The sequence below is a fragment of the Myotis davidii genome, unplaced genomic scaffold (genome assembly GCF_000327345.1).
Source record: "Myotis davidii unplaced genomic scaffold, ASM32734v1 scaffold142, whole genome shotgun sequence".
In the NCBI taxonomy this organism is placed as follows: domain Eukaryota; kingdom Metazoa; phylum Chordata; class Mammalia; order Chiroptera; family Vespertilionidae; genus Myotis; species Myotis davidii.
In genome coordinates this window covers 2,816,132-2,834,179 of record NW_006294400.1, presented here as the reverse complement: position 1 = coordinate 2,834,179, position 18,048 = coordinate 2,816,132, and the positions used below count along the sequence as shown (strand labels likewise).

The window sequence follows — 18,048 nt, the reverse complement described above, 5'->3', positions numbered from 1 at the left end:
TCAGCTGCCTCCTGCACACCCCCCGACTAGGGATGTGCCCGCAACCAAGGTACATGCCCTTGACAGAATTGAACCTGGGACCTTTCAGTCCGCGGGCCGATGCTCTATCCACTGAGCCAAACTGGTTTTGGCAAAAACTGCCACCAAAATTTTTTGTGGGGCTCACTAAGCCTATATAATCTGGCCCCTGCCTATCCTTCCAGATTCATCTCACACATATTCTAATTTTTACTGTGATCCAGATTTCTTTAGCCCTTTGGACTTTTCAACCTCTTTTTGGGTACAGGACCATTTCCTTTACTCATTTCTCCTCCCTCTATTCTTTGACTGACTCCTACACATTCTCCAGGTCTCAGATTAAATGTCACTCCTTCAAGGAAACCTTTCCTGACACCATAATCTGTTAGGTTCCCCTCTGATACACTCTCATTATATCTTATGCTTTCCCTTCATCATACTTGATATGGTCACCACAACTTGTAATTATTTATTTCTATGATACTTGTCTAATATCTTTTTTCCCCCCTAACTTTCTACTTTTCACCTTAAACCTCCAATCTCCTATAAACTCTCTGGTAGGTATTATCTGTTTTGTTCCAACTGAATCTTTATTAAATATTTAGAACACATTAGATCCTTAGTAAGTATTTGTTGAATAAATTAAAGAATGAAGTTAATTGTGCTTTACCATTCTAGTATTTTTCTTAGTGATTCTAAATCTTAAAATGCGTTGGCTAGTGCTTTGGAGGATGCCGAGAGCATAATTTATAATACCATATTGATAAATTAGACCCTAAGAATGTTTAAAAATAGAAATCTATTTTTTTTGGTATGATCCTAATTAATATATCTCTTTGGTTAATGCTTATTATAACTACAATTCTTTTTGTTTTTTGTCATAGACGAAAAAGGCGTAACTTCAGTAAACAAGCCACAGAAATCTTGAATGAATATTTTTACTCACACCTCAGCAACCCCTACCCCAGTGAAGAAGCCAAAGAGGAGCTGGCCAAGAAATGCAGCATCACAGTGTCACAGGTGAGCGAGGACTTCATGGATCTGTCTTGTTTCCCCAGTCATATACAAACCCTGTTCTTTCCTTAGAGCATTCTCGCCAAATTTCATATCCAAATGTTTCATCATCAGAGAAGACATAAAGAAAACATATATATTTCCACATTTTTATTCAAGTTTTTAAGTTTAATTTTTTTTAAAACCTAAGTGGCAAGGAGACAAGATAGTCACCCACCACCCTCGTGTAAATCTTTGATAGAAAGGACATAAACATGCCATGGGAAGAGATAGTTTAGTGGCATGTAGTCCTACTATTCCCAATTCAGATGACTGGCTGAAGCTTCCTCCAGTGAGAAACCAATTCACTTGTTGCTGAAAGGAAATCTATATATATAAAAGGCTAAGTGTCTGTCCGTTCGACCAGTAGCTATGACCTGACCACCAGGGAGAAGATGCTCAACGCAGGAACTGCCATGACACGCACTGGCCATTTAAAAATAAACAGCACCACAGACCTGTTGCCAACAAACCAACACTCGGCTTCCCCCAAGTGGGACACAGGCCCCACCACCACCCCAGAGTGACACCCCACCAGATGGCAGCCAACGCTGCCAAGACCCCATGGCTCAAAATGCAGGGCCCAACCCAACCCGGAAACAGTTGATGGTGGGCGCCAGGTAATGACATCCTGTAGCAATGCCCAGCTTCCTCTCCCTAGCAACTAGCCCCCTTGAAGTTTCTTCAGCCCAAGAACCCGACTTGCTTTATAACCAGGTGCCAACATTTTACAGTTTAACCAAATGTTTGTAAAGCGTTTTCACGTGCCTCGTCTCATTTGATTCTCACAGAAGTCCTGGAATAGGTAGAAAGGAGACTCGGTAGAATTCTATTTTCTTTTCATTAGTCAAAAAACAGATTTACAAAGTTTAGAAACTTGACCTGACTGAAAGTAAGAAACAGTGGAACTTGAAAATGACTTCAGGTTTTCTCACTGCGCAGAATATAGTCAAACACTGCTAAAGTTAAATATTTTACCCTTTGTTCTCCCTGCAATTTGTGATCTACAATAATAAGGTCGATAGGCAGAGTGGTTAGGGGCAATCAGGCGGGCAGGCAGGTGAGCGGTTAGGAGCCAGCAATCCCAGATTGGAGAGGGTGCAGGCTGGGCTGAGGGACACCCCCCACCCCCGTGCACCAATTTCGTGTACTGAGCCACTAGTATATATATAAAAGGCTAAGTTGACTCACGCATGCGTGATACATATAAAGCTCTCCCTGGCGCCGATCGCACGCATATGTTTTGATCTGTCATTGTCAATTGTGAATTTGGTTGACACTTCTATTATAGAAAAAGGATGAATAGCGATATTAAAATATTTCTTCTAATTAATTTTCCAATGTGCATGAATCCGTGCACCAGGACACTAGTTTCATATAACTCTTTGGTGAAAGCTTTGAGGGATTCACCAAATATTTTCTTGATAACCTTGCTATTATGATATCTGGGTCCCAGTGATTTCTGTGCTTTCTTGTTATTCATTAAACAGAAAAATTAAGTTCATTCTTTTCACTGTTTTGTATTTTGTTTTAAAGGTCTATTTTTAATAAATTATAGCCCTGAAGTTGTCATTATCTAACAAAAATACATTTCATTTTAAGCAGGTATACTGATATTTAGATTAAGGATTGGCAACACATAAATAAATAACTGTACCTCCTTTAAAAATAAGTATATCCAATTGGTATTGGCTTGAAAATACAGTTTTATTTAAATATTCATATTGATGCTTACAGGTTTTCATTTGAATATTATTTCTTTATACCATGCATATGTAATAGTTACCAACCTGTTTTTGCAGTGGAGCTTAAGGAAAAGCTGACTCTTGCCAGAAATTTCAATGTTTCCTAGAGGTCACATAACACAAAAATTTTTACGTAGTTTCTAAATAAATACTCCTGCTCGTGCATCTGAAGTGCAAGATACTAAAGTTCCCCTTCACATTCCAATGAAAGTCAATGTTATTTGAGGGAATAGGGGCTGGGTTGAAGATGTTATCCAGCTCTTGTCTTGGCATTAGTTTTCATAGAACCTCTTAGCTTAGATTTATAATTAATATTTTATTTAATATTTATTGTCATTGTCCTATGTATTTCTTGATTTTTTCTTTTGTGGGGAGGTGGTCCTCAGATTAAATGGAATATAGTCAATTTGAGTTACCAGCTTATGAAAACATGCGTTTTATAAAACATTACTATCTGGGTTATGTAGTACTCATTGCCACTTGAAATACTAAGGAACAATATAATTTTCTGGATTAGACAGGGCAGGTGAAATTAAAAGTGCACTTATGTCAAGTGGGTGTTTTCTGGTGTGTGTGCATTTCCCCAAGCATTAGTGAAAGGATTGGGCTCATGCTGAACACCAGCTGATGATGCCAAGCCTGGTTTTCTGGCTTTCTTAACAGCATTCTGACTTAGAATTCTAATGTTTGCAGGTCCAATTTAAAATAATGTGTTTTTGTGGTTCCTCTTCTTTTCTTTCTGTTTTATTTCTATAACATACTTACCATTGGAAAATAACACAGATCATACACATTTTTCAAAAACTGAGATGCTCCTGGTTTTTCATTAGTTGGAGTTTTAGCATTTTGTGTGCAATGTAGGGTTTGCTTAACATACTGCTGTGTAATAAGTGAGGGAAAAGTTTCCTCTGACTATTCTAAACCAGGGAGGTGTTGCTTGCCTTCTAAAGTAGGATAGGGCCGAAACCGGTTTGGCTCAGTGGATAGAGCATCGGCCTGCGGACTGAAAGGTCCCGGGTTTGATTCCGGTCAAGGGCATGTACCTGGGTTGCGGGCACATCCCCAGTGGGGGATGTGCAGGAGGCAGCTGATCGATGTTTCTGGCTCTCTATCTCTCCCCCTTCCTCTCTGTAAAAAAAAATCAATAAAATATATAAAAAAAAATAAAGTAGGATAGGAACCCCTTTACCAGTGATTTTAATAAACAGCAACTTACTTAATTACTAAATTAATAGGTTATTAAACAAAGCTACTGGTCAGAGTGTCTGCCCCCTAGTGGTCAGTGCATGTCATAGTAACTGGCCGACTGCCCCCTGGTTCACATCATAGTGAGCGGTTGAGTGGCCTTAGCATATCATTAGCATATTACACTTTGGTTGAACAGATGACCAGACACTTAGCATATTAGGCTTTCATTCTATAGGATGGTAATAACTTGAGCTTTTAAGGAAAACTGAGGAATGACATGATCTGACTTGATTTTAACAGGGTCACCAAGGCAGCTTTGTTGACAATAGACCCTGAAAGCAAAGGGAAGCAGAGACACCTGCCGATCACCGAGTAAGATGATGGTGCCTTGGGCCAGGATAATAGTTGTAGAGGTGACGAGAGGTGGCTGGACTCCAGATAATTGTGAAGGGGTAGCGAGAGGTTTTCTGATAGATTAGATTAGGATGTAAGAGAAGAGAGAGTAAAGGATGACTAATTTTTGGCCTGAGCAGTGGAAGGATGGAATAGTTATGAAATGTGTTGGGGAAGGTTTGGGGAGGAGCAGGTTTTGGGGAGAGAAAGATCTGGAGTTTGGTTTTGGATGTATTAATATATATTGTAGTTTTCAAAATTTACTGTACGTTATAATATATAAATAGGCATAAGTAAGTAAAAAATTTACAATTTTTATTAGTCCTACATTAATTTATGCTAATATATTATAAAGATAAATATCCTTAATATGGAATTATAGGCAGATCTCAGAATTTGAAATCTCTGCTGTCCTAAGGCTTGGTTTGATTAAGCTGGAGTTCCCCTTTTACATAACACCCTGAAAATTCACAGAAGAAGAAATTATTTCAAATGTCATAAGCCCTGAGAATCATACTTAAATTGTCACATATTCTTAGTTAGTGGAGCAGATATTAATATGCTTTTACTTTTTGGAATAGAGCTATCTTGCACTGATTATTCAAGTTAGCAAGTCACAAAAATCTCCATTGTTCTCCTGATTCCAATTTTGAATTTAAATAATTCTGGCTGTACTTTCTGTGCTAGAAGTTTTTAGAATGAAAAATATTAACTTATTCTTCATTGCTAGTCTAATTGAAATGTACTGTAAAGAAAAGATTGGCTTTTTTTTTAACAGATGAAAACCTGAAATGGTAAGAAGGTTAATTGGCAGCATTAAGATTTATTCTTTCATTCATTCGTTTATTCAGCTAACGTATTTTGGAACCTTTACAGTGGTGCACAAGACGCACTTTTATAAATAGTCTGGAATGAAGAAAAGTGCCTAAAACCCTTACAGATGAGGAGACTGATGTTCACAGAAAGTAATGATTTGACAAGAGACACAGGTCTTCTGGAGGGCTGGAGGTTCTTACACAGAGGTTCTTGATAAAAAGGAAGAAACTGGATTTTTGCTTTTTCCAGCAAGAGGCAGTGTGATTCCTCTGTCTCTGAGGCCTCAGCTACAGAGTCCTGGTTTGTGAGGCACAGGCCAGGGCTTATATCACTAAGGCTGCATCATTCCCCCCAGCTACTTCAGAGACTCCAGGCTAGTTAGTAGTCTGAGATCTCCTTACTCATTAAACTACTTATTCCAAAGCAGTGAGTATTCACTAAGCTAATTAAAATTTGTAAGTAAGATTTCCTTATTAAAAAAAATGTATTAAAATAAGAAGAAGCCTGTTAAAATAATAATTAGAACAGGGGAAAAGATGACTATCAAATTACAGTATCTTTTTCAGCTATCCATAAAGGCCTTTGCAGTTACTTTGGCGGTAGATAGAAGGCAGAAATAGATTGTGCTGTGAGTATGCAATTGGTAAACTGGAGACCAGTCGAAGGAAAATGGCAGCTATTTGTTAAAGTGGTTCTCTCGCACTGTCTTAAGAGAAGGCTGCAGCCCCTCTGTTCTGTGAGGGCTCTGATTGTGTGTCCGAGTGGAGATGGGTATCATTAAACAGTGTGCAGAGGACAAAGGGGCTGGCTATAAAAAGATGGCAGCTTTGAGGATGCTGTAATGCTGAGTACAGATAAGGAGTATCTGCAAGATTTAAAGACAACAAGGGAAGCCTCTGATATTTTTGTTGTTGTTCTCTACAATCAGCACTACAATTAGCATGGTCCCTAAAGCTTCCTCCAGTGATGTCAGGAATTATGTTTACAGTTGACTTTTAAAGGGAATCTCCAATACTCGTTTAACATGATGCCCAAACTAAGGAGAGAGAGAGAGACTGTTTCCACCTTAGGGGTAGTGTTTGAGTTTTTCTATACCATACAGGAAGCCATAATCAGAATCATGGTCCCTCTGGTTTTTGTCCTTGTCACCTTCTTTTGCCTATTTTTTCCTTGTGAGTATTCCCGTCAGTCTCTCCTCATGCCTGTCCCTGATCATTACATCTCACCTTTCCATGGCCTTGCTTCCGTGAGGCATGTCAGACCAATAGGCCAATATATTAGTCAGAGTCCCAGCAGAAAACAGATGGCACACGTAAATTAGAATAATTTGAGGAGAGTTTAATAAAGTGACTATGACAGAAGCATAGACAGAGCATAGGGAAACCACAAAGGATAATACTGGTAATGCTTGGTTCTGTTACCCAACCAAGACATAGGGGTGCGTGGAGAACAGTAACTGAGACCTTAAGTAAAGGCAGGATTACAGTGAGGGAGTCAGGGGAGCAAACCCTCCGAGACCTTACTCTCCTCTCTTCTCATCTCCTACCAGTGACTTCTTTGGTTAGAAGCCTGAGGGCTTATAGGTAGGTCTGTCTCTGTTGTGTACTAGGCATTGCGCTTGGCACTGTGGCAAACAAAGATGAATAAGATAGGGTTCTTTAGCCTTAGAAATGTCAAATCTCTTGGGGAAGACAAGCATGTTACTGAGAGGAGACAAAAGTTACCTGGGAGAGTGTACAGGTACCTATGGGTTTATGTCCTGCTGAGAGGATAAGGAAAGTCTTCTAGTTTATTAGCTCTGTGACCTTGAGCAAGTCATTTAACCTACAGTGTCTCATTTCCTCATATATATAATTTGGATAAAAATAGCATGTATTTCATAGGGTTATGGGAAATTTGGTTCAATAAAATATGTAGAGCACCTAGCAGAATGCCTACCACAGAGTAAGAAGATGTAACAATAAAAATGATTATGCTATTTTTCTTGCCTTGAATGGCCTACCCCTGTCATTGCTACACAAAGATAGATACCGTATTAATTACTATTCAGCGCTCATTTCAAATGTCAGTTCAATAACTAAATAATGAATTGTATAATGCTATTCCCCAAATAGATGGTGAATTCCATGTTGATAGGGACTACGGTCTTATTCAGTACTATATTCTAAACACCTAGCACAATGTATAGCACATAGACACTCAATGAATGTTGAAGAAACTATTTAGTTAAAAAGTTCAGCTTGAGCTTGATTGGGGAAGGTCTGCAATTATGGTATTTAAATATTTAGATGTCTGCAGTTATGCCTGCAATTTTGAGATTGATCAGTTTACATGCCTGTTTTGCATTAATTAATTAATTTATCCAACGGTATTTATGCAACTAGTGATTTGGTTACTATGCTACATATCATAGTGAGTACAACAGAGATTCTGTCCTTGTGGAGCTTATTCTAATGAGGAGAGGATAATTGAGATATATAATTATAAATAATAACATATGCAATTATTATGTTACTAGAGGCCTGTTGCATGAAAAGATTCGTGCAATAGGCCTTCCCTTCCCTTGGCTGCCAGAACTGGTTTTCCTCCAGCACCCAGGACCCAGGCCTTCACTCCGGCTGGAGCCACCTTCAAGCCTTCGCTGCTCTGGCCGGAGCCACCTTCAAGCCTTCGCTGCTCTGGCCGGAGCTGCCTTCAAGCCTTTGCTCTGCCGCTTTGTGCCTACGTATGAAAATTAACCACCATCTTTGTTGGTGGTTAATTTGCGTATCTCGCTGATTAGCCAGTGGGAGGTGTAGCGAAGGTATGGTCAATTACCATGATTATCTATTATTAGCTAGGATATTAAATAGGATGGTGGTAAGTGCTATGAAATGAATTATGGGAGATAAGGAATTCTGGGTTGAGGTATGTGATTAGATTGAAAGATAATCTTAGCACCAGATTGTAAGGTCAATTTTAGGAGGAACCAATAGGATGAAAGTGACTACATAAATTATTGGTATAATTCAGGCAAGAGATGGTGAAGATTCAAATTAGGCCACTGATAGTAGAAAATAGGGATAGATTTGGAAGTATTTTGTTGGTAGAACTGATATTTTGGAGATTGGGTAAATAATTGGATATGAATTTGAATGTTATGGTAATAAGTACTATGAAATTAATTAGGGGAGATAAAGAATTCTGGGTTGAGGTATATAATCAGAGGCAATCCAATGGCCTGGGCTTGTGACTTGCCCTAGCTAAGCTCTGAGCCCAGGAGTGGAAGGGGGTAAAAGAACTAATGGGTTACCATAACCCCACTGGGACCTTGTCAGATGACTGGGCTGAAGATCAAGGGAGAAAAGTTCTAAAGCAGCAGTTCTCAACCTGTGGGTCGCGACCCCTTTGGGGTTCGAACAACCCTTTCACAGGGGTCGCCTAAGACCATCAGAAAACACATAATTACATATTGTTTTTGTGATTAATCACTATGCTTTAATTATGTTCAATTTGTAACAATGAAATTGGAGGTCACCACAACATGAGGAACTGTATTTAAGGGTCGCAGCATTAGGAAGGTTGAGAATCAATGTTAAAGTAATATAAATAGTTTCATTTTCTCTCTCTTGATTCCCTAAAGTTAGATATTTAGGAAATATGACCCTGGAGGTACTCCAGATTATTTTAACCAAAACTAAGTTTTGTTACTTGTGTTCCATTTAGGCAGTGGTACTATCATTTCTTATTACTCATTTTGAGAAATTGATACTTTAACTCCAGATGACTATACTTAGTATAGGAAGAAGCAGAAAAGTCACTCAGACTCTACTCCACCATTATTAAGTAGCAGTGTGACCTTACGCTAATTATTTAACCTGAAGTTTCTATTGTTTGATCTGTAGAATTAGGATAATGATATTTTCATCAGAGGTTTGAGGGCTAAATGAGATCATATGTGTTACAGGGTCGGGCATATCATTAGTGCTTGCTAAATGCAAATCTGTCACCCATTCAAACCAGTTTTCTTGCTGGGTATGTTGTGCAGACAGAGCCTTTTAAAGGTGCCAAGAGAAAGAGGGAACAGAGGCTCTGCCCTCCAGCAAACCAGTGTGCAGGCAGCCCAGCCCTTCACAGGCTCCACAAAGGTGAGAGCCCGGGGGCCATGGGATGGCCAGGGTTTGGCAAGTGGGGTTATGTCTACTAGTTTTTGAATAGATCTACCTACCCTTGTTGTATTTTTTACTCTAAAAATGTATGTGATTTGTTTTTAGAATTATGTATGTTGAAAGGGTAATATATCTTTTGAGGACATTTTATTTTTTTTAATTATTTTTTTAAAAAATAATTTTATTGATTTTTTACAGAGAGGAAGGGAGAAGGATAGAGAGTTAGAAACATGGATGAGAGAGAAGCATCGATCAGCTGCCTCCTGCACACCCCCTACTGGGGATGTGCCTGCAACCAAGGTACATGCCCTTGACCGGAATCGAACCTGGGACCCTTCAGTCCCCAGGCCGACGCTCTATCCAGTGAGCCAGACCAGGTAGGGCTTTGAGGACATTTTAAATAAATTCAGTGAAAATTTCTGGATTTTTAAGAAGTAAAGAAAACTGGGGTATGTGTTTGGTAGGGACTGGTATTTGATTAAATAAGGGTTTCCACGAAACAAAAGGCTTGACTATAGAACACTGAATAAACTTTGATGTTTTCATTTACAGGAATTAGATTGACATGACACTTATCTAGACAAAAAATCTGGCCCGTTATTGTTTATTAAAGAGTGCTCTTGAGTTTAGTTCTGGGATGCTGGTGTGTCACCTGGTAAATGGCTCCACCTTTCAGTGCAGCTGATGGGAAGTAGTTTCACAGTTGAGTTGTCAGTGTTCCAAAATCTGCCAAAGGCTTTCCATGGAGCCTATGCAGGAACCTATTCAGTTGTACACCTAGCACATTTTATTTTTTTAAACGAGAGAATTTTAAAGAAAAGCATCTTTAACTGAAAATATCATCTGTGGTCATTTAGAACTGCCCCTCAGCACGTGTTTTAGGGAGACGAATGGTGTCATCTCTTTTCTATGTGCTGTGGCCGGGAGGCTGACGTTTTATATACTTTTGCAGATGAACCTCTTTGTGAATGTCATGAGTACTTATCAGTCTATCATGCATAGAGTAGAAAGGGCAAAGCCAGACTCTGAGGGTGTCAGTACATTATAGCAATAAAATGTTTCACAGCCTCAAATAAAAAAAATATAGTACTTGACAAGTGAATCTGTTTTCAGTTATTTCAAATACTATGGAAACTGAATTTCTATTGTTCAGTTTTCCCATTAGAAGTGGGTTATGTTTCAAGTTGGTTTTTAAGACAATTGTTAGGAATTTGGAACTTATTTTCTAAAAAGAAAACAGATGATTTGGATTCTTGGGCTAGCCCACATTTAAAAAATAAAAGAGCCAAAATATTTTGCACTGAAAAGGTAGAATATACTTTTTTAGCCTTAGCCATTTAATACAATGGAGAAGAAATAAAACTGAGTAAATATTTTTTGAATTTTTAAAATTAAGAGTATTTATTTAGAAGTTCCTACTAGATAAGGGATAGTGGGAAAGCACAGGAAAGGCTGTGTGACCTCAGGCAAGTTACATACAGTTGCTGACTTTATTTCTATGTTAGTAACCCTAGGTCTTATCTAAATAAGAAAATGGATGTAAAGTTCCTGACACAGTGGCTGGCGCATAATGCAGTCTCCATCTATGGCTGCTGTTGTAAAGATAGGTATAAGTAGGCTATAAACCCAGGTTTCCTACAGATTCTAGGTCCAGTGCATTGTCATGCAAGTGGCTGTCATGTTGGGGCAGGAGTGAGGAGGGAAAAAGAGGCCTAGGTAATACCAGCTCCTTACGCAGAGGAGTAGCCCGGCAGGTATGTGCAGATAGGAGCTCTATATTCTCCTCTGCTAGGAAGTTCATTATGCTGAGCACCCCCTTTTCTCTCTCTCTCTCTCTCTCTCTCTCTCTCTCTCTCTCTCTCTAATTTAAATTCCTTATTGTTGAAAGTATTACATATGTCTCCTTTTTCTCCCATTTACTTCTCCCTGGCCACACCCCCCTCCTGTCTGTGTCCATTGGTTATGCTTATGTGCATGCATACCAATCCTTTGGTTGGTCTCTTGCCCTCCCCCGCAACCCTCCCTTGCCTTCTCTCTGAGGTGTGGTGGGCTGTTCCATGTCCTCATAGCCTTTATCCCACCGGCACTGGGAACATGGACTGGCTCTCCCCAGAATTCAAAGCTCCTGTGAAAAGGGAGACCTGACCTTTGTGACCTCAGAAAGCAAGAGGGCTTTGTTGTTGCTCTTTTAAAAAAAACACACCTGTTTTTATTGATTCTTTTTTATTTTTTGAGATAGAGGAAGGAAGAGGGAGAGAGATAGAAATATTGATGATAGAGAAACATCGATTGGCTGCCTCCTGCACGCCCAGGATTGATCCTGTAACCAGGGCATATACCCTGACCCGAAATCGAACCAGCGACCTCTTCATCCATGGGACAATGCTCAACCCATTGTGCCATTCTGGCCTGACTATGTTGCTCTCGTTGCTTGTTTGTTCTCAGAAAAGGGAGAGGTAACATTTATTAGGTGCCTAGTACATCTCAGGCATAGTCCTGTGTATTTTAACATGTTGTCTCATTTAATATTCATGACAGCCCTGTGAGTAGTAGGCATCGTTATCCCGTCTTGTACATCAGGAAAGGAGAACATTAGATGACATGACCTGACCAAGGTAACACGGGGAAATCACAGAGCTGGGGTTCACACACAGGTCTGTCTGGCTCCTAAGGCCTTGCTCAGTTGCCGTCTGGAATGCATACATGTGGTTATGTACAGTATGTCCAGCCTTTCTGTCCTTACACTGAGTGTGCATCCTTGCGAGGGTGAGGAGTAGAATGAGATTTAGTTTATTAACACCATTAACATAAAAAATTAAGCAGTCTCTTGCTTCTATCCCTCCTTTCAAATTGAATCACATAATGGGGATGAAAACATATTGATTAGGAAGAAACTATTTATTAGAGGTAAAATTGTTTACCATGTAAATATGCTACATGTTCCATTATACCCGACTTGGCATTTCAACATTTCAAAATCTGTTGCATTTAATTAGGCACAGAACATAAAGTGTGCAGCACAAGTAAACATGGGAGCCACAATCACATATTTTTCTAAGATTTGTGCTTCATAAATTTTTAGTTTGCTAATCTCAATAATGATGTTTTAGTGTCAGCTGCTTCTTTTCCAAACAAGTGCTGATCCTCTCCCCAATGTGTTTTATGCAGGGAAGCAAAACTAAGGAGGAGCGCTAAAGTTCCGCACTTCTGCCTCTCGAAGATTAAGTCTTTACATAATAATTTTTCTCTTTTAAAAATTTAACATTGTTATTTAAATGATAAATAAATGTAGTGATAGAATTTGAAATGTAAGATGCAACTAATGCTAATTTAAAAATTGCCTTTCAGTGACAGTACAGACATTGTAGATGGCTTAGCTTTTTAATTTAAGCATGGAGTTTTTCTTAAATGCAAAGCAGTCTGGGAAATTTTAATCACTTGAGATTTACAAAATGTCTGATTTTAATTATTTCAAGAGTTCTTGGGCCTGAATCCCATCCTCCAGATAGAATACAGGAGTGGAATTGCTGGTTCCTGGAGGTGTGTGCGATGCCCGGGGCCTGGCACTCTCATTCTTAAAGATTGTTAAGTGAATTCTGCTTTAAAAAGCAGATTGGTTCCCTTTTCCACTGGAAAGTACATTTTTTCTGATTTAAAATATTCCTTATCTGAAATCTCTTTGGATAATACTTGAAAACATACAGGAAAACACAAAAATAGAAATTTCTTATAAATCTACTCTAAAAGATTAGTATGTGTTTCTTAGTAATTTTTTCTGTGTACACATGCATGTGTGTATATGTGTACATGTGCCCAGCTACGTATGTCTATGTATGACTATTTTTTAAATTGATTTGAGAGAAAGAGAGGAAGGGAGGGAGAGAAACCAATTTGTTGTTCCACTTATTTGTGCATTCATTGCTTGATTCTTGTGTGTGCCCTAACCCAGGATAGAACCCCCAACCTTGGCATATCGGAATGATGCTCTAATTAGCTGAGCTATCCAGCCAGGGCGATACGTGACTATTTTTACCCCCACAAAGTTCTTATGCTGTATGCAAAGAAAGAAATTGCCCCTTTCATCCTCTTTATATTACGAATATAGATATTCTTCCTAACATGATTTTCAGTCAATGATATATTCTATACAGAAGTGTTATAAATTAGTCTCTTTTTTCAGCTATTAAATGTGGGATTGTAGCAAATCTTTTGGCACATATATTTCTAAATATTTCTTCTAGACAAGTTCTCAGTGAGGCTGAGTCAGAGGGTATACACATATTTGCTAGCTTACTCTCCGGAAAGGTTATACTAAATAATAAGTAAACTGTATCTACCCCATTACGTTGATTTCTCTAATCAGACTGTGTTTTAGCTCCTGAAGCTGGCAGATTTGTTCTTTGTCTAGCTCTAAGAAGTCTCTGTGATACATAGAAGTGGTTGCCTGCGTGAGCGCTGTTTTTGTAGCTGAAGGTTTTTACTAGGCACACCCCATCCAAGGGGCTCTCACACAAAGAAGTTAAAATGTAATCAGAGCTAGTCTGCTCACTTAAGACAGCAGTCTCGAACTGCGCCACAACGGAAGTGAAGATTTTCCAAAGGGGACTAGGGCGCTCCTGGTGTAAGGGTTTCACGGGCCAGCTTTCCTTAGGTATGTATGTACTCCTCCTAAAACCCAGGTGCCTCGGAACATTGCTGTGGTGGGAAGCATGTGTGGGTTTCCTTTTTCCCTCCTCCCCTTTCCCACTTGGCCTTTTCCACTGTATGAAAGAGATACTCCCACCCAGTACAATGGCTTATTGCCCCGAAGTGTGGGAACTTCTCCAGTGCCCAGCAAGGGATAATAGGAGATATCATATTATATCCAAACCTCCTTCAGTCAGCATTTTATAACTCCACACCTCTCTGATTAAGAAATGCATGTGTAGTAAAACCTTACTTTTGATGGGCAAAATAAGTTTTTATTTATCAAAACAAGTATTTGTATTGCTTTGATCAATTTTAGATTAACTGTAATGATAACTTAATCCAAAGGATATGTTAAACATGTAAAGCCTTATAATTATAGAAAGTAACATTTAAAATTTTCAGTTTTCATATATTTCTATCATAGAGCATTAAAATATATTGCATGAAGATAATGTGGGAGGGAAACAAAATGAAAATACTCTGCCAAGAACAAAAAAGAACACAAAATTTTTAACTGTTAAAGAAAAGCAAGTTAATATATTTTTAAAATGGATGGTGGGTATCAAATTGCCTTCTTACTTAGATTTGGTTGGATACATTTTAAAGAACAGTTTTACTGTTTTATTTTAAAATGTCAACATTCATAACAAACTGAAATAACATTTTTTACAGCTACATAAACTTATAATGAAAAATTATAGATGCCAACTTTAAAAATGTGCAGAGGAGGAAAAATATGTGAGCGGGTACCTGATTTTTCAGAATTTCTTTAGGGAGTTTTCCAGCACAAGATGTGTAGACACTGATACAGGACAGGCTCCTGGAGGGAAAAGCTGCCTCACTTAACTGAGCCCATGGGGGGGCAGGAAGGGTATGAGACAGCCTACAGAGCCCTCCTCAGGCTGTCCCTTGCCTAGAGCACTCTCCCCAGTCCGGTTCCTTAGCCAGAGCCCTCAGTCCTTCAGGTGCCTTTCACCTTGTTCATCCCCTGATACTCATGCCCCCACCCCCGCCCTCACCTCTCACTGCTCCCTCCTTCTCCCTCACAGAAATGTTCCTCACTTGTTAACCCTCCACTCAAATGTCACCTTAGAATGGTTTCTCCTCCCTCTTTCACTACAAAGGGGGGGTTTAGATGTTAAGGGAAAAGGGAATTAAGTTAGAAAGTAGAATAAATCTCTGGGATCTTGGAGAGGTCTAGGGAGAGGGAGGCAGCAGCTTATGTCTTTGGTTTGTGTCTATCAACACAGCTCTCGAAGTTTGTACTTCTGAAATGTGGAGTCTCAATAAAAATGCTATTGAATTGAATTGAACCGAAGCTGAAGTCCAGTTCAAGTTCCATCTTACCTCGGGAGTCTGCTCTGATTTCCCAGGACTGCTGGGACTTCTTTTCCTCCAATTTCCTGCTGCACTTAGAATCTGTACTCTATAGCTTGGTGTGTGATCATCACTGCCCTACAATGTTTGCTGACTATTTTGTGTCTCTAGCATTGCTTTCATAATAACCATATTGTAAATTTGAGGCAGGCAGAGAGGTCCATGTTTATTTTTTCATCTCCCCACGGCACATAGACTTTACAAGCAGGTCCTTGAATAACATTATTTTGTTCAATGTCATTTTGTTATTACATTGAGATACCATAGGAATTTAACTCTTGTTTATATCAATTAATCTAGGGTAAAGTTGGTTTTATTCAACGTTGTTTTGCTTAAAGTCGCAGAACCTGTCGACAACCTAAAGTGAGGCCTTCCTTACTGCATTGGCCATAACAGATACTCAGTAAACATATCCCAGCTGATTATACAACAGGAAACAAAAGTGATGGGAAATCCTGAGGTTGAAATCTGGATCCATTATACTTTGCCCTGTGATTTTGGGCCATTTGTGTATAGTCCAGATTGCTTGTTTCTTCATTGATAGAACCTGGGTGGTAGTACTAGCTATAGTTATCAGGTAATCACTGTGCCAGAATCACTAATGCACCCAACAGTTCGATGAGTATGATACTGTATCTGAGAGGAGACACAGAAATAATTAGAGTAACCTGCCCCAAATGCTCAGAGTAAGTGGCAGAATGTGGATTTGAAACCAGACCCTGAGTCCCAAGCACTTACCCATATGTGAGACTGCCCATGTCTGACTTTTCTAATTCAGAGTTGAAGATTCTAAGTGAAAGTCCAAGTACCTTGTTGAAGAAGGTAAAAAGGCAACACAGAAGTTGAATTTGGTTATATTTGAAAAGGAGTTTTACACCTCCCCCACCCACCCCGCAGCTTTAAGAGATAATTGAGCCCTGGCCGGTTTGGCTCAGTGGATAGAGTGTCGGCCTGCAGACTGAAGGATCCTGGGTTTGATTCCACATGCCTGGATTGTGGGCTCAGATCCCCAGTGCGGGGGGCGGGGGGTGCAAGAAGCAGCTGATCAATGATTGTCTCTCATCATTGATGTTTCTATCTCTCCCTCTTCCTTCCTCTCCGAAATCAATCCTATATAATAAAAGGCAAATATGCAAATTGACCGAACCACAGAACAACCGGTCACTATGACACACACTGACCACCAGGGGGCAGATGCTCAATGCAGGAGCTGCTTCCTGGTGGTCAGTGGGCTCCCACGGGGGGAGCGCTGCTCAGCCAGAAGCCGGGCTGACAGCTGGTAAGCGCAGCAGCAATGGCGGGAGCCTCTCCCGACTCCGTGGCGGTATTAAAGATGTCTGACTGCCAGTTTAGGCCCACTCCTTGGCAATTGGACATCCCTTGAGGGCTCCTGGACTGCGAGAGGGTGCACACCGGGCTGAGGGGACTCCCCTTCCCCCCGAGTGCACAAATTTTGTGCACCAGGCCTCTAGTAAATATATAACTAGATAGATAGATAGATATAATTGACACATAACATTGTATAAGTTTAAGGTATACAACTGTTGATTTGATGTAATTATAAATTGTAAAATGATTGCCACCACAGTATTAGCTCCCACCACCATCCAGTCACATAGTTACCATTTCTTTTTTTATCGCAAGAACATTTAAGACCTACTTTGTCAGCAATATTTAAGTTTATTATACAGTATTATTAGCTGTGGTCACCATGCTTTACATGAGATCCCCAACTTGTTAATTTTATAAATGATGTTTATACCCTTTGACCAATATTTCTTCCTCTCCTCCCCCCCCCCCCAACTCTGGTAACCACCCCTCTACTATCTGTTTCTCTAGTTTGTGTCTTAGATTTCACATATAAAATCATTTTTAAAAATACTATTATTGATTACAGAGAGGAAGGGAGCAGGATAGAGAGAGAAAAACATTGATGATGAGAGAGAACCATTATTCAGCTGCCTCCTGCACACGCCCCACTGGGGATTGAGCCTACAACCTGGGCATGTGCCCTGACTGAGAATCAAACTGTGACCTCCTGGTTCATAAGTTGAGACTCAACCACTGAGCCATGCTGGCGGGGAAAAGCATTTTGCTTTTTAAAAGCAATTGGCAATCTGCAGCTAGATGAGGTTTGGGGAAATGCATGGCTATAGTAAATGGGAGAGACCGGAAGCTTTTCTGGCCACTTCTTGGCTTTGCAGAAGGGCTCCAGAAAATTAGCAGCCAGCAAAATATTCACTACTCATTCCCCTGATTGCCAAAAACTCACAGTCTGGGAGCTGATAGCAATGAACATCAGTGGAAAGAAGAGAATACTTGTGCTTTTATTCTCATTTTTAATTGATTTTTAAATTCTTGCCTGGCCCTTTGGCTTCTGCATAGTCCAGAGTCATGAATCTTTGATACGTGGCTCAAAAGAGAAGCACAGGACAGTGTATTCCCTTTTCTCCACCAATTTCCTGCCCGTGTTTCTCTTCAGGGACCTGTGTACACGCCATCCAGTTCAGAGATGGAGCAAGCTCTGCTCGCTTAGTGCCCCCTGTGTACAGCCTGGCTCCACCGAGAGCACGTGTAGGAGGGGCCACATGTGATGTGAAGCTTTGGGTGCTTCTTACTGG

The 18,048-nt window shown here is 39.8% G+C and overlaps 1 protein-coding gene across 3 annotated transcripts in view; it reads left to right on the top strand.

Annotated features, from left to right (window-relative positions):
• The window catches only part of PBX3 (pre-B-cell leukemia homeobox 3), a 184,520-nt gene that overhangs the window by 156,553 nt on the left and 9,919 nt on the right, over nt 1–18,048 (top strand). For all 3 annotated transcript variants that reach the window (XM_006768559.2, XM_015567075.1, XM_015567074.1), the window contains one exon: nt 903–1,038. In XM_006768559.2, the coding sequence (XP_006768622.1) occupies nt 903–1,038 (136 nt within the window). The remainder of the gene's footprint in view (nt 1–902; nt 1,039–18,048) is intronic.